General features: G+C 56.3%; 1 protein-coding gene across 4 annotated transcripts; it reads right to left on the reverse strand.

Moving 5' to 3' along the window:
- Positions 1-1,857: 1,857 nt before the first annotated feature.
- Positions 1,858-25,938, reverse strand: ZNF683 (zinc finger protein 683). 4 transcript variants are annotated; one of them, XM_037881970.2, is made up of 7 exons: positions 25,221-25,938; positions 15,215-15,432; positions 11,288-11,407; positions 8,501-8,741; positions 6,130-7,133; positions 4,972-5,100; positions 1,858-4,477 (listed from the first exon to the last, which is right to left on the reverse strand). In XM_037881970.2, the coding sequence occupies exons 2-7, from the start codon at positions 15,383-15,385 to the stop codon at positions 3,965-3,967; spliced, it is 2,178 nt and encodes a 725-aa protein (XP_037737898.1). In that variant the 5' UTR covers positions 15,386-15,432; positions 25,221-25,938; the 3' UTR covers positions 1,858-3,964. The 4 variants fall into 4 exon arrangements, with proteins under 4 accessions (XP_037737898.1, XP_037737901.1, XP_037737899.1 ...); XM_037881973.2 differs by lacking the exons at positions 11,288-11,407; positions 15,215-15,432; positions 25,221-25,938 and adding an exon at positions 9,359-10,205; XM_037881971.2 differs by lacking the exons at positions 11,288-11,407; positions 15,215-15,432; positions 25,221-25,938 and adding an exon at positions 9,248-9,384.
- Between the last annotated feature and the right edge of the window lie 908 nt (positions 25,939-26,846).

Consider the following 26,846-nt stretch of genomic DNA (forward strand, 5'->3'; position numbering starts at 1 on the left):
GGGATTTCTCAGAGCGCAGCAAAGGCGAGCGCTCGAGGCTGCAGCTTCCTTCAGCTCTTCCTGTTGAAGTGACAGGCAGAGGGGCTGAGAGACCAGCCCAGCCCTGCACGCGGCATCTTCCCCCTCAGCCGGGTCTGGGGTGGGTCGTGGGGGGGAAGTCAGCGAAGCATGAGTCACGCACTCACAAGACTCTTTCGACAACAGCTGCCGGATGGCGAGAGCTGCCTCCAGGAGAGAGATGCCGGTAGGGGGACGTGTCTTTCTACAAAGGGGTGCAGACCGTGCAGGAAGCCACCTCCACTTCACAAGGGGACCCACGGGAAAAAACGTTTCATCCCCCGTTAGGAACCTCCTGCTTTGGTTGGAGCCTGAGGCTGGGACTAGAATAGGTGTGAGCTCCCCCAAAGCCACCTCTTCCACCCCATTCCCTACAGTGTCCCCTGCTGGGACACGTCCCCCACACACAACCAGAGCTTTTTACCCTGCTCCCTACAGAGCCCCCTGGGATAGACAAGTATGTGGGAGCTAGTGTCATGGTGACAGCTTTGTTGCAGGTCCTAGGGGTGAGCATGAGGCTTGGCGCTGGGGTTCACAGCCAGCTCCCTGCCCAGCCCAGGAGCAGCCAGTCACATGGCTGATTCCTTGGCACCATCTCGCGGGTGATGTGCTCGTACCAGCTGGGCAGGAAGAACTCCCTTCCCTGGGCCGCAATGGGGAACCCTGCTGTTTCCCAGGCTTGATGAGGAAACAGGAAGCCAGGTCATGCGCAGAGCACTTCCCCTTGGACTTGAGTGGCAACCTCCCTCGTCACAACCGCACGCAAGACCCCTCGCCTCCCCACTTGGTTTGCTCACTGGTTCTGGAAACACTTCCGAGAGCTGTTCACAAGGCCCCCCATCTCAGGCCCCAGAAGCCCTTCACAAACAGATACCCATTGATTAACCCCATCCTTTTGACGCAGGTGAGCATTGTAACTAATCCATGGGCAACCAGGAAATTCACATCAGCTCTGAGGTCAGAATCCAGATCCTCCTGCTCTAAAAGCACAAGCCCCAGTCATTGGAGCTAAAGAAGAATCCCCAGTAGTTGTCAGCAGTATAGGGTCTATGATACACAGTTGAGCAGGTTTGACCCCAGCCAGCAAAGGGCAGTCGTGCACAGGGACACTAACCAGTCTATTACATTATGCCCATATTACTGGTGGAAAAATCAAGGCACAGAGAGGTAAAGAGACTGGCCCAAGGTCACTCAATGGCATAACCAAGAAAGGAACCCAGGAGATCTGGGTCCCAACCCAGGTCCCTCTTCCAACCCCTCCATCATGGACCGCTTGCTATAGCAGGTCAGAACATTGGTCCACCTTAACCAGTATCCTGTCCCTGGCAGCAGCCACAATCCAGTTCTTTAGAGGAAGGGGGTGGAATATAAACCAGAATGCACCTGGTAACCAGGCAATGCTGTATGCCAGCTAAAAGTAGATTCCTTCCTGACCCCTGCAGAAAACAGCTGGTACTCTGAAGTATGTTTGATTGCTGTTAGCCTGCCATGCCACGTGGCATGCTGTCATCCATGCAGGCCACACGTCTGTATTGAAATTGAAGGGGTGCCCACGGACCATATATAGCCTGATGGGCTGTATTATTGCCCGGTGGCCGTGTCTTGAGCACCCGTGGATGTGAAGAATCTATTGATCAGTGGTTGGGGATGTTGGAGGAGGGGACCGCTGGCCTGAAGAGAGCTCAGGCATCCCCTGTGGAAATACAGCTCCCCAGAGCCTTCTCCTTGGGTAACCGAGGCCTCTAAACAGACACATGGAAACCAAAAGGCCCCAGAAAACACATTTATTCCTCAGAGAAATTTGTCAAAGTACAAAGGCAGAAAGTTTTATTGACTAGACACATTGGAATCACAACACCCAGCCCTGCCCCTTCCATGTTACCAGGCTTTTCCGATCAGCAGACGTTTCCGCTGTGGCACCTGAGGTGAGGGTCGGCAGGGGTCGGTGGGGGTCTGTCTGCCGGCTCCAGAGTGTTACGTGACTTGCCCTGGCTTGCAGGGTATGGAGGGAGCTCAGTGGGTATGAGAAGCCAGGGAGTGGAGGGCTGGGCCTGCAGCTAGGAGGGATATAGAGGACAAAGGGTGCAAGGAGGTGCAGAGGCAGAGGGCAGAACGCAAAGGGGATACAGGAGTGAAGAGTGGGGGGGTCTAACGTGAAGCAGACAGGCAGGCTACTGGCCATCGAGGGTGCTGGGGAAAGGATGTGAAGGAGCTATGGGGTGAGGGGACAGACCGGTGAGTGGGGAGCAGGAAAGCAGTGGGGTGTTCCATGGGGTGTTCTGGGCTGGCGGGGCCATCCTACCACTACGGGTTTCCCTAGGGCTGGGAAGATGTCCCAGGGGCACTGCCCTAGACAGAGATCGAGCAGCTAACGGGGGTAGAAGGTTGGGCATGGCCTAAATGTCCCCCCGCCCCAGGGGCCGTCTTCCTGCCCCCAGGATCAGCCCCCGCTGGCCCCACTTTCTCACTCCCTCCATTTCAGCGCTCTACGCCAGCAAAGTGCCCAAGGAATACACAAAGGCCCTGGCCAGGGCTGCAGCCAGCCGAGAAATAAATAAAAAAGGAAGGGCAAGTCAAATGTGAGGGCGGCGGCCCCATCGGAGATACCTGAGAAGGTCACAGACCAGGGAGGGTGGCACAGCCCGAGATCGCGGGGCCGGGGGGGCAACAGGAGAAGTTAAAGCTCTTTCCATAGGCCAGGCTGGGGCCCCTGGCTTGTACTGAGTGCAGCTCCCTGACCCCACACGAGGGGCACTGGAGAGATTAAAGCTTTGTATAGACAGGGACAAGTCTTGCTTCTATACCAGGCCCCCCCTCCCCCCCCGAGAGGTTAAAGCTCATTCCATAGACCAGAGAAAGGAGTCCCTTGGTTTTGTACCTTCGTGTGGCTTGGATGGTGCCCTCAGGGGCTGTGGGCAGGACCAGACGCGGCACTTCGAGGGTTCATCACAGATTCCCGTGCTGTGACACTGGAGGTCAGGAGAGGAGGCTGCAGGAGCTGGGACGGGCTTGGCGGATCCCAGTTTTTGGTATCTCTCTACAGGGCCTGGGGCCCGGAAGTCGCTGTGGTGCTGAAGGAAATCAGGTCCCAGTGGGATGGCGGAGCTGACCGCAGCTGGTTCTTGGCCAGCCCGAGGTTCCTGCCACCCTGGCCTAGCCTCCTGGTGAGCAGGGTGGCATCACTTTTAAAGGGGAGGTTTGGGCCATTCACAGAGATAACCCAGACCGGGCAGCTCCCGGAGTTCCGGGACAGGTGGGGGTCTTGACCTGCACCTTACCCGCGGCCTGGAGAGAGACCCCAGGGAAGGGCTTTCCCTGGATCCCTGCAGGCCCCTAGGCTGAGGGCGCTGCTACAGGGCTGGAGCTCATGTAAAGCCCAGGTGTCAGCCCCCCACTCAGTGCTGAGACTGGGGAGGCCAGTGCGAGAAACAAAACCCCCTCCTAGCCCTGTCTGCAGAGCGGGAGGCGATACCCACAGCTCCCTGGCACCCGCTTCACCCTGCGGACACATCCATGGCCCCAATCAAAATCCCAGGCTGCTGTACCCCAGCCCAGCCCCTGGCACCCAGGGCTGGTCCATGGGACCCAGGGGGAAGATACAGAGCCCATAGGAGTCTCTAAGGGTTTGGTCTTTTGCCTAGCCCTGGCCGAGAGGAACCACAGAATCAGAATATCAGAGTTGGAAGGGCCCTAAGGAGGTCATCTAGTCCAACCCCTCTGCTCAAAGCAGGACCAATCCCCAATTTTTTTTTTTGGCCCAGATCCCTACATGGCCCCCTCAAGGATTGAACTCACAACCCTGGGTTTAGCAGGCCAGCGCTCAAACCACTGAGCTATCCCTGACCACAGCTAGCCAAGGTCCCGCAGTGGGCATGGGGTCCGGTCCAGTCCCAGCCGAGCGAGCGGCTCAGGCCGGCTGCAACGGGAAGTCTTCCTGCTTGACAGAGACACTGTAGTGGGGCAGGGGCAGGAGCGGCAGCTGTTTGCGGAGGCCCGGCGAACAGGGGCCCTTGTCCCTGGGGGGCTGCCCACGCCTGCCGGTCTCCATCTCCCTGCGGATGAGATCCTCCAGGGGCCCGGGAGCCCCTTCCCCCTGCAGGCGCTCGGCATCCAGGCTGAAGTCGAAGCGGTCGATCAGGGCGTTGAAGCGGCCGAGCTGGGCGGGGGGGCCGGCAGCGCCGGGGGCCAGCGGGCAGCAGCCGCGGCGGTGCAGCGCCAGGCTGAAGGGGTGGATGTAGGCCTTGGGGCAGCTGGGGCAGCGGTGCGGGCGCTCGCGCTCGTGCAGCCGCTCGTGCAGCTTGAGGTGGACGTGCTGGGTGAAGCGGCCCTGGCACTGGCGGCACCGGTAAGGCCGCTCGCCCGAGTGCAGCCGCAGGTGGGTCTTGAGGTTGCTGGTGCTGCTGAAGCGCTTGTGGCAGACCTGCGTAGGGGCGGACGCGTGTCAGACCCACAGCTGGCAGCCGGCCTGCCGGCCTGCCGCCACGGCCCCCAGGCTCAGCCCCCCCTGGCCTGCCCCCGGGCCTGCGGCGAGGATCAGCCTCGCTGGGGGCGACTCCAGGCCCGTCCGTGGAGCTGGGCTCACTCAGCCCAGGGCAGAATTTGGTCCTGTGCCTGCTCAGGGCCCTCCTGTCCCTGTGCCTTGGGCTCAGTGTCCAGCTGATTCCTCGTCCCCCGACAACCGTTATCCACCCTCCCACTGCCCAGCAACCGAGGCCCAGCTGGGTCTCTGCCCCCCATATTGATGTCATTGCCCCTCCTTCAACACCGTTCCAACAGGCTGCCCAATGGACAGTGCCCCACACTCTCAGACCTCCGAGTCAACCGCCCCCACGCCGGCATGGGCTCAGATGGGCCCTGAGGCCCCCTTCCCAGCACCGCAGCCTTTAGCAGGAGGAAGGAGGGAGCGTCACCTACCAGGCATTTGTGAGGTTTCTCGCCCGTATGCACCAGGTGGTGCTTCTGCAGGTGAGCCAGCTGCGTGAAACACTTCTTGCAAATGTGGCACTGGAAGGGTCTCTCGCCGCTGTGCACTCTCAGATGGACCTGCAGGGAGCACAGGGGGCAGGGCAGGGTGGGGAAAGAAAGAAAGAAAGAAAGAAAGAAAGAAAGAAAGAAAGATGGAAAGTGGAGGAGTAAGAGCATGGTCGGAGGTCAGGGGTTTGAGAAAAGCGAGGGATTGAGGGAGAGAAGCGAGAGACATTTCCATTAGGCGATGGAGCCTCTTGCTCCGAGAGGCGATTGTCCCTCCGAGTTGGGCTCTCCTCATCTGGGGGATGGATGAGCAGGGATAATGGGGGAGCCTGAATGTCTCTTGCTGGCCAGGATGGGGGCCCTCTCCTGGCCTGGCTCTTCCCTCCTGCCTGGAACCTTTGGGGCAAGACGGGGAACATCCTGGCTTTCCCCATCTGGGCTGTGCTGTGCTAATGAGAGAGAGAGCCTGGGAAAATCCTCCTGCAATGTGATCCAGGTGCTGGATCCAGGACAGGGGACATGCCCCAAGCTGCTGAGATAACACAGAGGAAGAGCAAAGACGTCTGAGGGGACTCTAGTGTTGTCCTCCCAGATCCCACCCCTGATCAGCTTGCGACCGAAGCCCACCCACGAAGCACAATCCCGGGTAGCCCAGTGTCCAGCTATTAACATAATGGTCAGATCTTCAGCCATAATGATTTGTGACTGGGAGACCTAGGAGGTGGGTGAGACGTGACTCTAAAGGCTGCTGAGAAGGATGGAGACTGACTGATTAAGGAAGAGGCACGGGAGGGTATTTACCAAATGAGGAGGTACTTTTCATCCATAGTGCTCAAAGCAGAGGTGAGTCGGTATCATTATACCCATCTGACAGATGGAGAAAACTGAGGCACAGAGCAGGGACATGACTGGCCCAAGGTCGCACAGTGGGTAGAGTCAGGAATACAACCTGGGTCTCCAGACTCTCAGCCTAGTGCCCTAGCCACTAGACCATGCTGCCTCTGAAGAAGCTAGCAGGACCACACTGATGTGGACTGGGAGGGGCGAGGCTGCTGCTGATGGAGGAAGGTGGGAGACTGGCCCGAGGTGGCTTTTTGGTACCTTGAGGTTGGAGAGCTGCCCGAAGCTCTTGGCGCAGATGTTGCACTCGTATTTGATCTTGCCGTTCTGTTTCTTCAGAGGGTAGGGCACGGGCGTGGTACCCAAGCGGCCGGACGGCGGGCAGAACTTTGGCATGCTGAGATTGATGGCCTCCAGTGGGTGGGCAAGCAGGGAGGTAGGTTTCTGTTGCTGAACTTCAGAGGTATATGAGGTGCCCCCGGCAGGGGACAAATACTGCTTTGGCCCATTGTCCAAGCCTGGAAAGGAGAAAGCCCCGCTTTGGAGGGCGATTAAAACATCCTGTGGCTTCCGGAGCTCGTGGGCTTCCTGTTTTTCATGAGGCAAGACAGTTGCGTAGAGGCCTGGGTATGGAGATGTCCCATCTCCCCGGGCATAGGCGTAGACCTGCGGATCCTGCGCCGGCAACCCCAAGGGAGGGATTTCCCCGGCCCTGCTCAGGGGCAGTGCTGGCAGGAAAGGCATGGCTTGGGGGGGCAGCACAAACCGGGGGGAGTGGGCAGGGATGGTGCCACAGGCGTGAAGATACGGCTGGGGCAGGTGGCCCGTTGGCAGATACAGGGGGCAGGAGGGGTAGAGGCTGCTAAGGCAGCACTGCAGCTCCTTGCACAGCGAGGTAGTTGGGCCGTACGGGCAGAAGCCAAGGACTGCCTGGTTCCTGGGGCTTGCGGCTCTTTGGCTGGGCTTCTCGGGTGCCCCTTCCTTGCCAGGGGCACTGGGGAAAGGGCTACGCCCCAGGGGCCACAGCTTGACTTCCTGGGGGAGCTGCCCGCTCAGCACCGCGTGTCGGCATCCTGCTGGGCTCGGTGGCACGCCCCTGTCCAGCGCTTCCACGTCAACGCTCTCATCTTCATCGCCCTCTTCCGCCTCCTTGCTCTGTGCGTGCTTCGCTGTGGGGTTTGGGTTGGCGGCAGAGCCCCCCTGTGGTGGCTGAGGCCCTGGCGTGGCGGGGGCCTCTGCGGTGGATTTCCAGAGACCATCATGCTCTGGAGAGAAAGAAGCAAGCACACGTGTTACCACCCACATTCCGGGTCCTGGCTTTGCCAGGAAGTGTCATTGGCAGGGTAATCCCACCCCCACCCCACCCCGGGTTTTCCATCCAGGCACTGTGAGTGACTATTGATTCACCTGGCTGTTTATTCATATCCTGTCCTAGGCTCCCATCCCAGGCTCCAAGCACCTAAGACTCGTTAAATGCAAACAAGCCCCCAGGGCCCTGCAGCCAGGCCTGCCATATAGTAGACAGAACACAGGTCCTGTTCTCAGGTGGTTGTGTCCATCTGGTGGAAATCCCATCATGACCAAGGGTGATCTCGCAAGACCCCGGGTTGTGGGTAAGATTTCCACCCTCGTGGGACCAGCTGCACCCCCGCGCCTTTCACCAGCGCTAAATTCATTTTTCGGGACAGCTCCTCATCTGGCCTGGAGCGAGGCCGATGACTAGAGATGGACAGAGATTACTAGATTACTAGATTTCAGAGTAACAGCCGTGTTAGTCTGTATTCGCAAAAAGAAAAGGAGTACTTGTGGCACCTTAGAGACTAACCAATTTATTTGAGCATAAACTTTCATGAGCTACAGCTCACTTGCATCCGATGAAGCTGTAGCTCACGAAAGCTTATGCTCAAATGAATTGGTTAGTCTCTAAGGTGCCACAAGTCCTCCTTTTCTAGATTACTAGAGATGGACAGGTCAGTTTGTGTGAAATAAGGATTGAACTGGCCCAGACTCAGGCTGAACCATGAACCCCGATTGGAAGATCCACGTCAGTTCAGCGAAGGTTGTCCGTTTCCCTGGAAGCAGCTGTGCTCACGCACGGAGAGGAAAGCCGGGCTGGGAGCCTGTGCCCTTCAATCTGGCCTGCTTCCCTGCCTCAGAGTCACTCCATCACCTGGGGGACCAGACCTGCCCCTACTCCCTGCCACTTTGCAGGAAACTCACCTGCACTTGATGTCCCTCCCCTATTTCACGGGGGATCAACTGGCACCTGGAGCTCACCTCCACACCCACCCACACTCAAGGCTCAGGGCTGGGCTGGCACCTAGTCACTGCCCCAGTGACCTGCTGCTTCTGGGCACGGGCCAGGCAGCCTGTGATCAGCTGAGCTCCAGAGCAGAGTATCCGCGATCCATGGGCCTGGCTCAACTGGCAAGCGTTCTGCGCAAACCCAGACACGTGCAGGATGACGGACACACGTGCACAACCCCACATGCCACCCCCTCCTTCGGGGCACAGCCCCCTGGCATGACTCCCCCTCTCTCCCATTGCAGCCAGACTCTCTCTGGGTCCGCTGTACATCTCAGATATGGAGGCACGCCAGCCACCCCCAGACCCCGCCCCGGACGCTCCTCACCGAGCTCCCCCGGCAGCGGGCACTGCAAGCTCTCAGCAAACTCGTGGCTGTACCACACGAGGAGCTCGGCACCCGTCACGATGGGCTTCAGGGTGTAGAAGTAAATCTCCAGGCCGTTCTGGCAGGCCACCAGGTTCTGGGCCAGGGCATCAGGGGTGGGGTTGACATAGCGCATCCAGTTACTGCGGCGTGGGTCATGGGCGTCGATGAAATGGTGAAGCTCGCCCCATGGGGCGTAAATCTGTAGGAGGCAGAAGGGAAGAGACAGTCTGGTTAGCCACAGAGCTGGGGGCGCTTAGCGAAACGAGCATCCCCTGCCGGTGCATCTGGCAGGAGGTTTATGCTGCCTCTGGGGCCTCCAGGGTTGTGCCCACTAGGTTGGTCACTGATGGTGATGGGTACTTGGTCACCCAGTTTTGTTATCCCCCTTTAACAGACACGGGATGCTGAGGTAGAGAGGAGGGAAGTGACTTGCCCCGTGTCGGGTCCGCATGGAAGAGAACCCAGGAGTCCTGGCTCTCAGCTGCAAGTGGAATCCACCGGAGCGAGCTCTCTCCCAGAGTCAGGAATAGAACCCAGGAGTCCTGACTCTCCCCATCCACGAGTTCCATGCACCGGCACACAGCTGTTCCTTTCGCTTTCACAAAGCCAACCGCTCCCTGCCAGGGGTCAGCCCCAGAGGCAATGTTACCCTCCGCCCAAACGGGTCCAGCTCAAAAAGTCTGGAAGAACCAATGTTCTGAGCACCTCAGCCATGGAGAGTCTGCGCCGCGAGCAGCTGCTGAGAGCGACGAGGTCCCAAGTACATGCGACACTTACAGCCTGTCTGTGATCTCTCTCTCTCCCTGTCACACTCACCCTGTGGGGTTCTCATGAGTCACTACCAGAGCACTGGGCACAGGAGGAGCTTTATCCCAGCCCCTGCTGACATCACCCCACGCGGGGAGAGTTTTGGTTTCAAACTTAGCAGCCGCGACCTTCGCCTCTGCGGTGTTTTTTGGCACCCGACTTGGTTCTGCCTCCCGGCAGGAGGAACTGGGCAGGGGCCCAGAAAGGGCTGGTCCGTTCCCCTTGTCGCTCCAGGAGGCAAACAGCTCAGAGCCGCCCGGTGCTTTGAAGAGCAGGAAGAGCTGACAAAGGCCGGAGGGCTAAACACTGGCTGGCGAGCAGCCATGGGATTATTTCCTTTTAAGAAACGAAAAATGAACCAAAGCAAAAAAAAAGAAAAAAAAAGCCCCCAAACCAAAACACTCCCCAGCAAGCACTGGGGCATGCTGTCGGCCACCTGAAATTCCCAGCACAAATGGGGAATGCAGAAAGGGGCTTTCACTTGCAGTCTGACCAGCAGAAGTTCCCCTTCTCTCCCCCTCCCCCGGGCACGGGTTACTCTGTGTAAATAACCCAGGGCAGGGTTGTCTAATGGTGAGAGCACAGGACAGGGAGCGGGGGGCGGGCCTCCTTTCCTGAGTTCTGTTGCTGTGCCTGCCAGAGTTGCCTCACTTTCTTGCTCCATGCCTCAGTTTCCCCATCTGTAAAGGAGGGGTAGCCATACTGAGCCGCCTTGCACAGGGGATTGAGAGACTTAATTCCCTGACGTATGTAAAGTGCTTTGAAGGAAGGTGCAATAAAAGAGCAAATGATCATTCCGAGTACGTCGCTATTGTGGGCCCAGGGCGTGACCGCAGCTCGGGTAGACATTCCCGAGCTAGCTTTAACCTAGCTAGCTCAGGGGCTGGAGCGGTGAAGCTACGGCAGCATGTACGTCAGCACAGGCTGGCCCCGCAAGCAACGACCGGGGGCTTGTACTGCCGCTGAAGCACACCCGGCAGCGGCTCCACGGCTCCGGAACCAGAGGTAGCTACATTAAAGCTAGCTCGGGTGTGGGGGCTGGAGCTGCAGACACATCCTTAACCAGCAGCCCCCGGATGGACTCCAGGCCATGGACAGGTGAGAGGCTCTGGTCAGGACACCCAGATGTGACGCATTCTCCCATTAGGACTCTGTCCCCAGCCACACCATCTGCCCATCAGCATGCTGGGGCATCGATACAGCACCCACTCGCGGAGACACTGCTTCTGGCAATGCCGTAGAGTCCCTGGACTCTTCCCTGGCAGCCATGAGATCCCGTGCGATCCCAGCCACCCAAGCCCTATATGGCTACACGAGTGGAAGGCAGTGCCCCCAAAGGTCCGGCTATGGCGCTGGGGGACCAGACTGGGGGTGGAGGCAGAGTGCTCTGGAGACAGCAAAACCTTCCCACAAGGAGGTTCCCTGATTCAGGTGTCTTCCAAAGACTGCGCCAGAGGCCGGCCCACGCTGCGTCCAGCTCTGGGAAGATGCCAGTGACTGTCTCCAAGGTACTGGCACCCTGATGGCCTCGTGCCCACTGAGCTCGCCTGCTGCCAGACAACCTGGCAGGAGGCATGGAGTCCCGGGTCAATGGGGCAGGTTGGGGCCCGTGGAGCTGAGCAGGGCTCGGGAGGAGCGGAGGGCCTGGCAGAAGCAGGTTGTCTCATAGTGCTGGTGACCCAAGCCTTCTAGGGAAGGTGCTGCTTGTCTCCGCCCCAGGCACCTTTGGTAGCTGGCTGTTAGAGCAGCCTTCCACCCCCGCAGGAAGCCACCCGCTCTGGCTGGCTGCCAGGAGCAGAGATATGTCTGGGAGGAAGGCTGCACAGATAGCCCTGCGCAATGGGTGAAAGCCCTCGGGAGGGGACGGCCCCTGGGGCTGGGGAGAACACACCGACCCCGTCACCCTCCCAGCTGGCCTAGGAGGGAGCCGTTACTCACTCTCCAGAAGTGCTTCCTGTCTGCGTTCTTTGGCACGTTCTCTTTGGTGTAGACCTCCCCGACCAGCGGCCCGAAGCACGTGCCCGCCGGGATGTACTCTCGGCTCAGCACCGCCACCACCTGCAGGGGCACGAGCATGCAGTCAGCACCGGCCAGCCCTCCTCCCACGCCTGGGAACAGGCTCCAGGGAACATCCCAGCAGCCTCCTTGGATCCCGAATCTTGACAGCACTCCTGACACACACATATACCCCAAAACTACGCTCCCCTGCACACACACACACAGCCATTCCCCTTCCCCCATGCAATACGCCCCGTACACCCTCCCACCACTGCAGCCCAAGGCCCCCCGCCACCTCCCCGCTCCCCTGTGGCAGGCCTCACTGTCACCGCCAATGCAACCCAGCTAGGGAGACCAGATTTTGGTGGCGGAGCAAACAGGTGATGGACAGCACTGTCCATGGGATCAGTCTGGCGTTAATTAGCCCAGGCCCCTGACACAGTAATCCCTAAACGGGATTAGGCAGACCCTTCGTTGAGGGGGAGAGCAGCACAGATGAGCCGCGTTAGACTGTGAATGAAAGTTTTTCCGATTCCCATCAGAGTGTTAGGAACTGTCTCCTGCTGCCCCTTCCTGGAGCAGGAGCCTCTCAAAGAACCCCGGAGCCTCCCCAAAACACTCCAGCCTTGCTACACCCAGAGACGCCTTCAGTCCTGCCACGAGGAGAGACGCTGCACGCGGAGCAGCGTGTCTCTTCCAGGGGGCCCAGAGACGGGCCTGGGCTGGAACACGCCGGGTCTGGCCTCCCCCTGGCCCAAAGGCTGGTGACCTGCAGGGCCGGATGCAAACTCTGCCGGTGTGACGGGGCGAGGAGAAATTCCAGCTGCCCGCAGGCCCGCACTGCGAGGGGTTTGGACTGGGATCTGGCCGCTTGCGTCTGTAGCTGGCTCGTCGCACGAACGCACCCTTCTCTGCCTCCTCCCACTGGGCGAGGGCAGGCGCTCGTGGCCTCAGCATCAGCTGCCAGCAAACGCAGCGTCCTTGCACGTGGAGCCTGCAAAGGCAGCTGGCGTGGGGAAAGCCGCCCCTCCACCCTAGCAAAGGGGCAGCGTGGGAGTCGAATCCCCTGCCTCTGCCACACCCTCCCTCTCGCTCATCCCTGCCTGGCACCCCGCTCCTCAGCCCTGTTCCCTTCGCCCTCTCCTGGGCTGCCCTTGGGTGCAGAGAACTGGGGGGATTTCCTCCACACTGGAGGGAAATTGTACAGGAGGGAAGTGCGTCTTCTGCTCCGCTTTCCCATCCCCCATCCCGCCCCTTCCTCCTCCTCCTCCTCCCAATCCTGCAGCACTCTGTCCCTCCCCCACCCCCCGCAACCCTCCCAACACAGGAGAGCTGGGAAGGGGAGCAGGCATATGTGTTAATCAGAGCGCTCCCCTGGCGGGTTCCCAGCCGCAGGCCCACGGAGCGGGCTGAGCCGGCCGCGGGGCTGGAGGCAGGAGAGGAGTGGGGGCAGGCAAGGGGTGGGGGACCAGCAGGGGTCTGGCTAATATCTTACCCCCGCTTGTCACCGTGGCTCATTGCCCCTTCTTTCCCTACCCACCCCTCAGCTCCCTCCCCCTCCCGCCACGTGCTCTCTGCACAATGGGACGGCCAAGCTTGGTCAGGCACCTCCATTTAGCCGGGGAGCCAGCAGCGCCCACAGCCCATGTGGGCTTTGCTCATCTGCACAGGGGGAGCATGGCTGCAAGGAGGGAGGGGCACCTGCCCAGGCAGGAGGGAGGGTCCCAGAAGAGGCTGATGCGGGGCCTGCCCCAGTTCACTCCAGGGTAATTTTGCCCTTGACTGGATTGGGACCAAGTTGCGTGAGGCTCCCCTCGGCTTGGCTTGGCATGCCCAGGGCTATCACCAGGTGGCAGAGAAACTCCGGCCCAGGGGAGTGTCCCACCAGATCCTCTCCCAGCCGGGCACATCAACGCACCTCCTGTTCCAGCTGCGTCAGCAAGTCTGGTGTAATACACCGGGGCCTTTCTCCCGCGGGAGGCACAGGAAAACCCCAGCCTTTCCTTGCTCGGATCCCAGTGCCAGGCAGGGTTAGCTCACCCCTTCCACCCGGGACAGCCTGACACCGCAGGAAAACCCCAGCCTGACCCAGCTGCTGGGAATGTCCCTGCTCCCTCGCTTCCACTTCCTTTGCTTGCTGCCCTTCCCAGCCCCTCTGAACGCCTCGCTCCCCCCTCGACTCACCGTTCCTCCTCTGCATTTCCTTCCTTCCCAGCAGCAGCCCCCGCCCCGCCACTGCCCCCTCACACACACTCACATTTTCTGCTGGTAGATGGGGCTAGAAAGCATCCCCTCTACGGGAGGGTGGAAAGCTTGGCACGGGGCGGGGAGCGGGGAGTGGGAAACCCAGCGAAGGGTTTGCTCTGTGCTCACCCCCACCCCCTGCCCCACCCCGAGAGCAGCCACCCAGCCCACGTTCCCACCCGCACACAAGTCAGGAGAGGCCCCTCCCCACCCCCACCCCCTACTCTGCCTGTCCCTAGCTCTAGGCGTGGCCTACCCACTGGGCTGGTGCTCGGCACCTGGAAATCTGCCACCGCCAGCTCCCTCCGAATGGCAGCAGGGTCTAGTGCTTACACCCTGGGGGCGGGGGATGCAATCAGGGCCCCCCTGGTTTGCTAGCTGCCAGGGCCTCCACTTGCCCCTGGGCCTTTGTGGGGACAGAGAAAGAGAAGGTGGCAAGTTCTCAGGGCACTTCCTGGGCGAAGGCGGAGGGTTAACGCTGAGAGTCAGAGCCAGGGAGCCTGTGAGACATCACCAGGCTGCCCACCGCCATGGCATGCCACCCCACCACCACGTGTGGTACCCTGCCAGCGGCGACAGGCCTAGGGCTCCGAGCACAGGCCGCGGCCGGGCAGGGCTCCCTGTCCGAAGGGAATGTGCCCTCCTGCCTCACTCCACCAGCCGGGCACCTGCCCCGACAAGGCCAGGCTGCAGGGAGGAGAGGGCTGGGAGGCAGGGGAAGGTTAATGCCTTCGTGGCTGCGCGTCTCGCTCTCCTGCTTTGATGGGAGGAAGCCGAGCCCAGAGGCTGTCACTTGGTGAATACCACAGGCAGATACAGCCCTCGCGGGGCCTGCCTGGGAGCTTCCTCCCTTGCAGTCACACCCTGGAGGCTCGGGCTCCTTTGGCTGTCACCGCACCCGCCCAGCCCCGGCTGCTTTCATTTCACCCCGCAGGAAGCAGCAAGACGGGAGCGTGAACGCCGGCCCGTCTGTGTGCAGGCCTGCTGGTGTGCCCCCGCTGATGGTGTGCGATAAGCCTGGGTGGCAGATTGCAAGCGAGGAGCATGTTCGATCCCGCCCGCTGGTGACTGTGGGCTGTCGGTGTTAGGTGTGCACCCAGGTATGTGCGTGCGTGTGAGCATGAGCACAGGGGTGTGCGCATGTGAGCGTGCACACGCTTGTGTCTGCACGTTAGCATGTGCGTGTATTAGTATGTTCACATGCATGTATATGAGCACGAGCAGGTGTGTTTGCACAGTCGCATGTTCACTAGCAGGTCCCCGTGTACGTTCACGGGGGGGTGCGTATGTATGTGAGAATGTGCACAAGTGTCTTGCACGTCCCTCGGCCCACGCCGCTTCCAGCAGCTCCCATTGGCCTGAAGCCGCGAACCACGGCCATTGGGAGCCGCGATCGGCCGAACCTGCCGACGCGGCAGGTAAACAAACTGGCCCGGCCCGCCAGGGGCTTTCCCCGCACAAGTGGGGGAACAAGTTTAGGAACCACTGGCCTAGAGCAATGGTCTGATGCCCCCTCCCTGGGGCTGGTGAGGGGGCACCTCAACGCCCCTCCTTTTGTCCCATTGCCTCTTGCCTTGGCCAGGGCTCCCAGGAAAAGCCGAGCCCTTGGTGCCTGCAACTCACCTTGTGGCTGCTGTTGCGCCGGAAGGCCAAGTTTCGGGGTAAGGAGGCTTGTGCGCGAGGGAAGTCGGGGCGCGTGAGCATTTCGCACGGCTGGTCCTTCACGATGTAGGTGCATCGTTCCTGGAAATCTGCCTCCCGCCAGTGCAGCATGGCTCGGCGCTCCCCCTTCATCGCCGCTCGCTCGCTTCCCTCTCAGTCTGGCCGCAGCATGGGGGAGCCTGGCACAAGGAGGACAAGAGCAAACTGCTCACTCACACCACCTGGCCCAGGGGCTGGGGCCATGCAGTAACTGGCTGGGGGGGTCACTGTGCCTGGGGGCTCGGATCAGACTCATCGGGGAGCTAGGCAGGGAGCTCACACGTCACACCCTACATCCGGCCCCGAATGCAAAAAGCCGGAATCTCCGGGTGTAAATCAGGAGTAACTCCCCTGACAGCAAAGGAGCTACACGGGTGTAAATCTGGTGGAGGTCAGATCAGAATCAAGTTCTCCATCCGAATTACACACGTAACCAGCCTAACCTGCCAGTGACCCAGTCATCTCCAAGGAACCAAGCTCAGGGATCCCCAGGGACCACACAGGGGTCTGCGATGGAGAGACTGCTGGGCAATGCAGGATCCTCACCCACTGCTAATTTAACTGGGGTGGGACTGTTGCTCCTGGGTGGGTCTTTGTGGCTCAGGCCAAGTGTGGTCACTTAAGAGCAGATGCAGCCGAAGGGAACCAGCTCAGTGATCTATGGTAACATAGGATGGATTTTTCTACCACCAACATCCCTGCCCCTAAGGAGCTCTACACCCCTGTGTGTTCGCTTCTTTTTAGATCTTCCCCTTCACTCCCAGGGCCGATGGTCACAAAGGAAACACTAACTGGGATCTCCAGCCAGGGGCTCGTTAGCGCCAGCTAGGGGCGGTCTGCAGTAGTCGCTGGAACTTAAAGCAGATCTGCCGAGGAAGGGCAGTTTGTGCTGTGCAGCATACGGCGACCAGACAGCAAGTGTGAAAAATCGGGACGGGGGTGGGGGGGTAATAGGAGCCTATATAAGAAAAAGACCCCAAAATCAGGACTGTCCCTATAAATTTGGGACATCTGGTCACCCTAGTGCAGCAGGAAGAAAACACAAAAGGCCTGATCCCACGCTGAGCTGGCAGACTTTTTCCAGCCCCTCTGCGCTCTTTTTGCCCCGGGGGTATGACTGCATAGGCAACGGAGAATCAGGCCCAAAGAATCTGCAACTGCAGTGCCAGGACTTGGGCACAGTCCGTCATCCATCCCTCTCTCTACCCCGTGTCCATCCCTGGAGACAAATTCGCTTGGACTGATGCTTTTGTCCCCTGCACTGTCACAAGTCTTGGCCTAAAAAGGTTGCAAAGGACACTTGAAAGTACCCCAGTGCCAGCGGGTCACTGATCCACCAGGGGGTTTCACAGCTGACGGCCTGCATGGCTAATACACAACGTGACAGGCAGACACTGGGCAGGAGCATTAGCCCCCAGGACTAGGGGTCTGAAAACAGAAGCAGTGGCAGGGAGTACCAATGACAGGTTAACCACCGATGGGCGCAGAACCCATCCCGGGGTCAGCATGACACAGCTGCCATGTCTGCTTTTCTAGCTGTCCAGCTTACACCAAGCGCGCGGAACATCGTCAGTTCTGCACTGGGCAAATAAAAAAAAATTTTTTTTCAAAAAAAGGAGCGGGGCCAGAGGAGTGGAGTCTCCGCCAGGGCAGGAGGGAGGGGGAGTATTTTCTCATAAAAATGAACTCCTCAGATCCATCCCTCCAGTCCGGGCAGGACTGGTCCATACAGTGAATTTTCTTCTGCTGTATCCAGTCTGGTTATAATTGTCTGCAGCTCTGGGGCTTCCCCGCTTCCCTTGGGCAGCTATTCCACACGCTATCGGGAAGTCCTGTCTGACAGCCCACCTCAATTCTCCCAGTTATACCTCCTCGTTCTCCGGGCTCAGATCCGAGACGGTGATTGTCTCTCACGTCATGCACATGCAAGGGCCAGATTTAGGCACCAAAAGAAGGCCCATTGAGGCTGGGCTCTTCTGAAAATCCAGCCCAGGCATCAGTGTTGGGAACTTGGAACTAGCTCTGCGCTTTCCAGGCGATCTATCCTCTTGCCAGGCCTTTGAAATAACCCCAGGGGGAAATAAAACTGATTTCGTTATTTTGGAGTGAGTTTGGGAGCGGACGCTCTTATTGCAGGTAAAAGCATCTCACGTCAATTCAGGCAATGCCAAGTGACAAACCGCATTAGACTAGGTCAACCTGGGGCCCTTCTAGGCCAAAATAAGCGTGTCCAGACTTGCTGTACCAAGCTAAGTGGAGTACTCAGAATAAGGGGCAGATGGGGAAAATTCCTAAGGAAAGTTGCTCCGAAACAGCCAGATCAGTGTCGATCCACACCTTTGGGGCAAGCCCATTGTCTCTAACAGATCCTGGGGCTGCCAAAGTCAATTGATTGTAACCGGGAGCAGAACTGAGCCTTTAGCTCGTTTAATCTTTCCAGATAAATTAACCCCTCCTCCCCCTTTGTCATTTTTGTGCCTCTTCTCTGAAGCTGGTTCATTTTACCGGCCTCTTTCCTATCCCGATGTGCCCGGAGCTGGATGTGGAATCCTAGCTGTGCTCTTACAATGATCCCAAATCTTTGTCCCCGGCAGGCTCCCAGGGCATTAGGGAGTAGGGATGGGGCTAGCTGGGTCTCCTTTCATCCTGTGGAAGAAAACTCAGTCTTCACTCTTAGGTTGTTTGCAACAAGTCAGAGACAATTTTACTTTCTGGCAATTGCAAGAAGGAAGGCAACAGTTTTGGACAGGGTGTCTGTCCTTATGCAAATCTTCAAAATACAAAACAATATACAGCAAAATTTTTACCTTTTCAGTAAACAAAGCTGTGCCTTGTTTATACATTTTTCTTTCTGATAGCTTATTTGTTTTCAGCATTTCCTGCTAATGATTACATTCCATTGTCATCTCAAGGCAAGGTTAAAAAACAGCTTTGCTTGCAGTTTCCCATACACTTCACCAGTCCTGTCTCTACAAATCTCGCTTTATTATGGTTCTGTGTTAGCCTGACTGTTGCTCTGTCTCTAACAAACTAAGATGGCTGCCCTCAAAGCCTCTTTTTCCCTCTTCCTACTTCCACAATTTGGTGCCGTGACGCGGATGGCAACGCCTGCTGAGACAGCGGTGGCTGCTGCGGACCGTTCCCCTGCCAACCCCATGGCGCCACGATAGAGGTAAGAGACCTTTTGAAATCTCTATTGGGGTATCGGAGGAGGACTGCTCGTGTTGCTATCTGTCCCTTTGGGCTTACGCCATCCCAACTTGTTGACTGTGCGGCATGATCAGATGCAGAGCGGTACCGGGGACTTAATCCCTGTCAGTGTGCACTCTCTCCTCCTTGCAATTGCTTGAGAATAAAGACTGTCTCTGACTTGCTGCAGCCAACCTAAGAGGGAAGGCTGCGTTTCTTCCACAACGTGGCCGTCTTTGATGCACATACAGCTTTGCTAGCCTGGCTCTGACTTCCCCACCAGTGCCTGTGTCTCCCTGGGAACCCTCCACGCTGGCTGGCACGTGGCGGAGTCCCATTGATGGGAGGAGATACAGTAGCCGGTTGGTATGCCTCAACAACTGAATCTCATAGAGGACAGCGGGCACTAGAGGGCTGCAGCCAAACAGACAGATGGGCAGCAAGAGCCCCCAGGAAATGCTGCCGAAAGTCGGGTTTAATTCATTTCTAGGACATGCCTGTCGCCAGCCTCGAGGCAGAGTCACAACAGGATTCATCTCTCAAACTGAGGTGGACTCACAGCCCAGAGTGCCCCCGTCCCTCCCCCAGCCCCTTCCCAATCAGCCTCGCTGGGAGCACGCCCTAAAGGAGCAAAGCGCCTCTGTCGGACCAAGAGGTCTGCCGAGCCAAGGGCGCGCCTCCAAGCGTGTCCTGGCCCCACACGCCAAGGACTGTCAGATCCAGCATCCCAGCAGATCCCAGCAGGAAGGCAGAGATGGGAACTCAGGACTTCGGTCCTGCTGCTCACTTGGCTGGGATGCCTGACTGCAGAACTGGCTCCAAGTCTCAGACCCAGGCTGGAAAGTGGCACTTACCTGGGATCACCTCCTCCTCCACCCAGCACAGCTGTGGGCAGCCCTCGCCGACCTTGCCATGCCCCCCAGCCTCCCGCCTCAGAGGTCCTTCCCCATCTCTTTGGGCCCTGGCTGGTGCAGTCTGCTCTCAGACCCCCAGCATTGGGGTGAGCAGCTCCTTCAGCAAGATCACAGACAGCAGCCCTCATTCTGACAACCTGTCTGTGGAACACAAGCTATCCCGGGGCGTCACGTGATGGGGATTACAGGGGATTAGCCAATGGCATGCAGGGAGATGGCCCCTCTTTCACCCCTGCCAAAAAAAGAGAGTCCAGATGGAGGATTTGGTAGCCCTCCTGTTAGGATGCAAAAAGTACCAGGAGGAGTCCCAAAAAGGGGGGGGGCGCCGAGGTGGCCTTGACCTCTGCATGGACCAGTTTAGTGGGTGGGGGCAGCAGAGGGAGGGGATCAGGAGAGATCCGTGCTGAGGGGGCACCTGGCCTGCTCTGTGGGACCTCAGATTTGGCCTTTCCTATCAATGAACTGGCTCCAAGCTGTGAAAGATGCAAGTCTTTTCCCAAGGCTGTAGTTACATCCACGAGGGTGAGTTTGTGGGTGTGAGGGAGGTCTTCACGAGTCCCCGTTATCATGGCAAAAGAGATTCCACCTGGCCGGATCTCCCTATAGATACCACACAACAGGGTCTCACACGGCTGCCATGGTGAAATGCTGGGGTTTATTAGGTTTCTTGGTTTGGTTGATTGATTGATTGAATTAGCCATCACTTTTCATGATCTAGGCTGGGTTCTGCAGCGAAATTTTCCAAAGTGCAACCCAGCAATATGACAATGCCCAGCATGCATGCACCTCCATGGCAAGCGGAGTGCAGCGATCCAGGTACCCCAGCATGTGCAAGCCTCCCCAGCAATTCAGCTGCTGAGATCCAGCACTGGGCTACCCCTGTATACAAACATCTCCCTAACAGTCTGAGTGCAGAGATCCAGGTAACCCAGCAGGCAAGCACCTCCATGACAAAGTGACCACTGAGATCTGGAACAGGGGTATTCCAGAAGGCAACCACCTCCACAGAAAGCTGCAAACAGCGACCCAGGACTGGAGCACAGAAGTGTGCATGCACCTCCAGACTCATTCGAGAGCACAACCCAGCAGCTGGCCCGTCCAGGCATGTTTGGAAGAGCCCATCAATACAGTGAAAGAAAGTCCATTGATTTGTTTGGCAGGCAGCTTCCTGTCACAGTTCTTCACCAAACCACAAACAGCCAGCCCAGCCCTGGTGCACACCCACTAAGGACAGCAGGTCACTAACGCTCCTGCAAACAGCCTTTGTAACAACCCATAGAACATCGCTGTTTGTGTGCAAGAGAGAGAGACACACCTCACCCCAGGACTTCAGCAAACCGCCAGCGACCCACTCCTTTGTTGTGGCCAACACCAGAGTCATTCAGAGCCTTTCAGTCGTTTCACGTCGCTAGGGTATTGAATTTGTTTTCATGCATTTCACAAACACTACAAATATGGGCCAGGCTTTGGTGGGTGTAAGTTAATGGAGCAACTTCTGTGCTGCTTTACACACACCAAGGCTCTGGCCCTGTGTGGGGTGCATGAGCAACAGCTGTTTGGAAGCTCAAAGGAAGTGCAATTCTAGCCTCTGCCAGCAGGAGTCACTGCAGGGACTGGGACAGGAGCACTGGCTAGAGGGCAGTTCGCAGCTAGTGCAAACCCAGCCTCTGCCAGCAGGGGTCACTGAAGGGTAGTGTGTTGGGAGCACAAGCTCTGAGGAAGCAGCCGGCTATTTGCAATGCGTAGATGAGCAAAGGACATGGCAGAATTTCATTCAATGGCCTTTTGTACAAGGGCTGGAGCGTGCACAGTGCTGAGGCCTCAGTGGCCCGGTGCCCAGAGAAGTCAGTGGGAGAAGACCGTGCAATGACACTGCACAGGATCTAGCCCTGAGCGGCTCTGGCTGCTTTGGACACCCCCTGCAGGAGGATTTCCAAAGATTTGGTGTGGGGGGGGACGGGGAGGAAATATTTCCCCAGCTGCTTGTCAAGAAGGAGCAAACTCCAGCACGGTGGGGCCGGGGGGGCGGGGGGCACTTCACACCAGCAGGCTCAAGCCGGCAGACCTCACCGTCCTGGGGAAGGCTGGGCTGGGGTCTTTTTCTCTTCTCCTCCAGTGCCTCGAGTGACAAGTAGCAGGGAGCTGGGAAGTTTGCCTTCTACGGGGAGATTAGAGATGCTGAATGGGTGTCGCTCTGCTAGAAGACGGCCGAGGACGCCCACGTGTATCTCACGGGTCTAAATGCCAAGGAAGCAGAGGAGTCTACCAGGGCCATCATCCAAGGAGGTGCATCCGAGGGGTCTCAATCCAAACTGACTCCAGTGAAGTCGGTGGGAGTTGTGGGCGCTCAGCACCTCTTCAGATCAAGCCACTGGCGCCTAGTTGAAGCACCCACCTTCAAAAAGGTTGGCAGAGGGGTCTCCTCCCAGTTCCCCCACCCCACCCAACAGCTGCTGCTACAGAACAGGAAATTCCCTCCGCCATGGGGCAGTCGCTGAAGTTCAGACCATCACTTTGAAAGAACAGTTTCCTCTGAGCTGCCAGCTGTAGCAAGAGGCCTCAGAAGCTGTGACGTAGCTGGTTGGTTTGTCAGCTCTGCTCCTATTTGGGATTGGTTCCTCCTGGGCCAGGAAGGTGGAGAGTCTCACCTGCGATACCAGGGGCAAAGGAAACCAGGCCCAGGTGAAGCCAAGGGGCAGGATCACATGCCCTGATGTTCATGCCACACAGAGCCACAGCTGTGCCAAGGGAGCTCGGACATTAAACAGATACACAAGCTGCCTGGGGAAGATGGAAAATGCACTGGGAAAACTGGGCCGTAGACGGATGTGAGCCCAGAGTTCCCGCCCAGTGGCTGTGACAGTGAATAAAAGCAACACTGGGCTGCTTCCATCTAAGCATCCCAAAGCACTTTACCTAAATGAGTTGGTTAAGCTTCACATCAACACTGCAAGCTTGGAAAGGATCATTAGAGCCATTTCACTGATTGGTCAACTGAGGCACAGAGAGGTGACGTGACATATCCAAGGCCACACAGTCAGTCACTGGGATACCGTGGTGATAAGGGGCAAATAAATGCCCTCTTAGATATACAGATTAGATTAGACTGGATCCAGGAATAGAGCCCAGGAATCCTTGTAATTCCCCAGACCCAGAAATTCCTTCAGCCTTGCAAACAGTGAGGGCTGAGACTCATGGGAACTACAATGTTTTCTGAATTTTTTTATTCATTTGACTAATAATTTGTGGACAAAATGACTTGGAATGGCCTTTGTTGAAGGTGGTGACCGATATTTTCTCGTGTCCCTCGATCTGCCCAATGACACTCAAACCATGGGTAGAGGTTGGCATTGACTCGTGCAAGCAGCACTTTGGGACAGCAGGAACAGGAAAGCATTTACAGAATCGCCACTGTCGGAAAACTAGAGACAATGCTGCGTCCTAGAAGGTGCAGGAGACAAAACCATGGTGACAGAGAATGTTTGTCAGAGACCTCTGCGCTGGACAGGGCTACTTCACAAAAGTGAAAGGAAACTCTAGGACCTGGTAAAATTATCCCTCCTCTTCCAAACGCCGCTGAGCCTAGGGAGGGGGTGAGCATGGGTCCATGGGGGGTATTTGATTAACAGAGAGTAAGCGACTTCCTAAAGGTCACATAGAGAGCGTACGGCAAACCTGGGAGCAGAACTCTGGTCCTGCGGGCAGCAGAGCTGATGTTATCGGCTCACGCGCAGTCTGGAAGCACCAGGGCCGTGCTCAGCATTCTTAATGGCCACCCTTCTCGGCTTGCTGAGACACATTGAAGCCTGGTGAGTTGGGCATTGGCTTCAGAATATGGGGTCTAGGCTTGGGTTGGAGCTGAATTTGCCATAACAGGTGAGCACTTCTTTACAACATGAAGGCCTGGTCTACACCAGTATAGTTATGCTGATACCATTGTATTGGCAAATCCTCCAAGTGGAGACACAGCTTATCCTGGCAAAAGCACTCTTTTGGTGAAATTGTGTCTACACAAGGGCTTTTGCCAGTATAAAAAAATCACCCTCCTAACTGACATCACTGGACCGGTAAGTGTTTTAATGTAGGACCTAGCCTGGGAGCGAAGGCAGGTTGCGCTCAATATGTATCTGTGGTTGAGATAGGTCCCAATCCTGCAACAAGTTCTTCTGCTATGCAGGGAATGTGCGTATTGTATCAAGCGTGCACGGAATGATCCAGGTGGGAGCCATTCTTAACTTAGCCAGGACCACTCCCTCCCTTTAATCTGGTGAACCCTGGGTGCTATTAATTACAAATGTTTCAAATTGTGTCTTCATTCACCTCCACGCTCACCAAAAATGGAAGATGTAGTAAAAAAAAATAGAAAAACTTAAGAAATTCCAAAACCAAAAACTTTGTTTCAAAATCCAGGCCAGGTTGCCAAGTGACAGCAACGTCGTTACCGATCCCATTGGTGCACATTTACAAAATCTAAGCGTTTAAAGGGAAAGGAAATGAATAGTCAGGGGCATAAGAAATCTTCCCCTGCCCATGTAACAAATAAAACAAATATAAACTAATGTATATTGCATCACAACTCATGAGTTTCAACTCTGGTCCAGCATAAATACAGCTCTTTCACAAGTAATCCCAAACTTAGCACGACACAAAATATTTCTGAAAACGAAACATCAAAGTGACATCCCAATATGGATACACTAACAATACATATTGATCAACCCCAGATGCAACCCCACAAATATCCAAAATGGATAATGTTCTATACTTTCCTATTACCCTATGTAATAGGGTACACTTAAAAAGGTCGTTCTGGGTTTAACTATATTCTCAGTTCCAGCAATATTCCCTATGCTGAACATGAGGAACACATTGCATCCGATGAAGTGAGCTGCAGCTCACGAAAGCTTATGCTCAAATAAATTTGTTAGTCTCTAAGGTGCCACAAGTCCTCCTTTTCTTTTTACAGATAGAAATGGTAACATCTCTAGAACTGGAATGAACATTTTTAAGAGCGTCTATTGGATAACTGCAGTCTCAAGAGCCATCAATTATATGGAATTGACCAAAACATTCTCCTGTCACTTGATACACTTATGAGTTGACAATATTTCCCATGTAACAGTATCTTGTAAAAGAAAACACTTATTTACTGAACTCTAGATAACAAGAATAATACATATAAAATCCACAAACAATTCACAGATCAGAGATAAGGTTGTTGTGTTGCAGTGAAATACGCATGTCTTTATACGTGAGAAAATGATCGTGTCTTCAGCTATTATGAGGCAAGAGTTAAGATTTATGATGTCCTTAGCTGTTTGTTTCCTTGCTTTGAAGAGCTTGAGTTTTTAAGTGATATGCTAGGAAATCACACGGGTGTCTCTTAGCAACCTTCTCTAGTTTCTAGGAGAAAGGTATTTTGGCTTCGTATAGAGATGGGTCTGAACAAACAGCCAGAGGGATGGTAACACCCTCAAACTTCAAGGCAGCTCCGACCCAAGGCTGAATTGTGCACCTGGTCCTTCTTCTTCTTCTTCCTTTTTTAACTGGCCAGTTCAAAATCTTGAATCTGCACAGCCCCTAGGCTTTGGGAAAGTTCTGATCCAGATCCGAACTTTGCATCCCAAACAATCAATGCCAAAGGTGAGCATCCCAAGGCTGCTCTGCCTTGGGGCGGTTTGGACAAGAAGCAGGTAACAGCACCAGGAGAGGAGGCTCTCAACAGGGGATTTGGCAAGGGAAACAGAGGCAGAGAGTGAAGGAAGGAAAGCAAGGTCGGCAGAGAAAAGAGCAAGAGAGACCCCAGGAGAAGGGCCATTGCCTACCTGGCCTGGGCAGCTGCTCCTTAGCCCGGATTCCAGAGGATGAGAGAAGGCGAGAGTGCCCCAGCCTCTGGGGATTCTCTTTAATGTTATGATTCAGCGGCTGTGCTTGAAGCGAGTTCATTGACAGGAAGCGTCTCTCGTTCAGGGGCTCTTGCTAAATTTGGAGAGGCGAGTCAAAGCAACCTCTGCATCAGCTGCACCACAAGGGAGGAGGAGGTGTCAGCTGGGTTCTCTGATAAACAAAGCCCAGGGAAAGGATCTCCGCTCTTTCCTACTGCACCCACAATCTAGCCTGCCCTTGGGAGCCTTCCTCACCCAGTGGGGGAAAGGACCACCAGCTAGGAATCACTTCTCCCTAGTCCATTCTGTGCTGGGCTCCTCTCCCTAATGCCACCGGCCCGTCAGCCCCTCGAGCACTCCCCTCCAGGCTCTGCCAGCCCTCTCTTTGCCTTGCAGGTGAGCAAGAGGAGCACCCCAATCCCCGAGTCCCTTAGAAGCGCTCCCCTGTGACATCCAGCCCCCGACACTGGCTACTCACAGAAATCCTGTGCCCCCAAAGGAGCCGGGTACCCCCGTTTTACTTTAAACCCCTGCTCCTGCCTCACACAGGTGAGCATTTATAACAAACCAATAATAGGCTTATTTCAGAATAAAGATTTAACTAGAAACAGGAGAGAGTGATGGAAACAAACGGTTCCGATACAAAACAAAGTCGTGCAACCCAAACTAAGGCCGACGTTGATTAAAAGTTCCCTTTCCTAGCTAATAAAGTGGGAGTCCTCCCCCACCCTCCACCCCCGCCAGCATTCAGTCTGTTGCAAAGCTGGCTGGCTTCACGGGAACCAGGATCCAAACTGTCATGAAAACAGCCCCCGTTCCATGAGACGTCTCCTCAGGGAATGGCTGCAGAGGGCCGCTCCCCACTGTGTGTTCTACTGAAACAGTCTTTACTCATCGACCGGGGGACCCTCTCTGTTGTAATATTTCTTCCTTTTGACCTCCACTTGGTTTCTATTGTTTGCAGTTGTTGGTTTTGCATTGACTTTTCTGCAATGGGGCAACAGTAAACAATTGAACCGTGCATGACATCACTAGCTAACGAGGGAGAGGTGGCCACTCCCTCCTGCATGAAGAGGGCATCACCGAGTTGTAGTTCTCCCTGGTGACTCCTCTTAACTTTAAGAGCATAAGGGCACCAACTTCAGTATAGTCACTTTATGCCTTAATATCACACCACGATTATGAACCTTGATAAGTTACCAGCTTTCAATAGAGACCTCACATGTTACCCTTTATGGCTAAACAGCCTGGGAGCAATGTATGTGATGAAGTGAGTTTGTCAGGTCGGAGACGAACAAAGAACAGGGGACCTTTGCCAAGGGGTCTCGGTGTCAGACCTGGCTGGCCTGAACATCACAGATCTTAAGCAGCTCTAGCTCCCATTGGCTTCAGTGGGAATATCGGGTACTCCTCTTCTCTGGAAATCACTTATTTTGGTAGCTGAAAGTGGATTTATGGGCCTAGCTTTAGGCCCCCAACTTGGACATTTGTAGGCCTCAACAGCTCTGTGCTTCAGCACCCACATCTGACAAATGGGTCCAATAACTCTCGCCAAAGCCAAAGGAC

This window comes from Chelonia mydas, chromosome 19, assembly GCF_015237465.2.
Source record: "Chelonia mydas isolate rCheMyd1 chromosome 19, rCheMyd1.pri.v2, whole genome shotgun sequence".
Classification (NCBI taxonomy): domain Eukaryota; kingdom Metazoa; phylum Chordata; order Testudines; family Cheloniidae; genus Chelonia; species Chelonia mydas.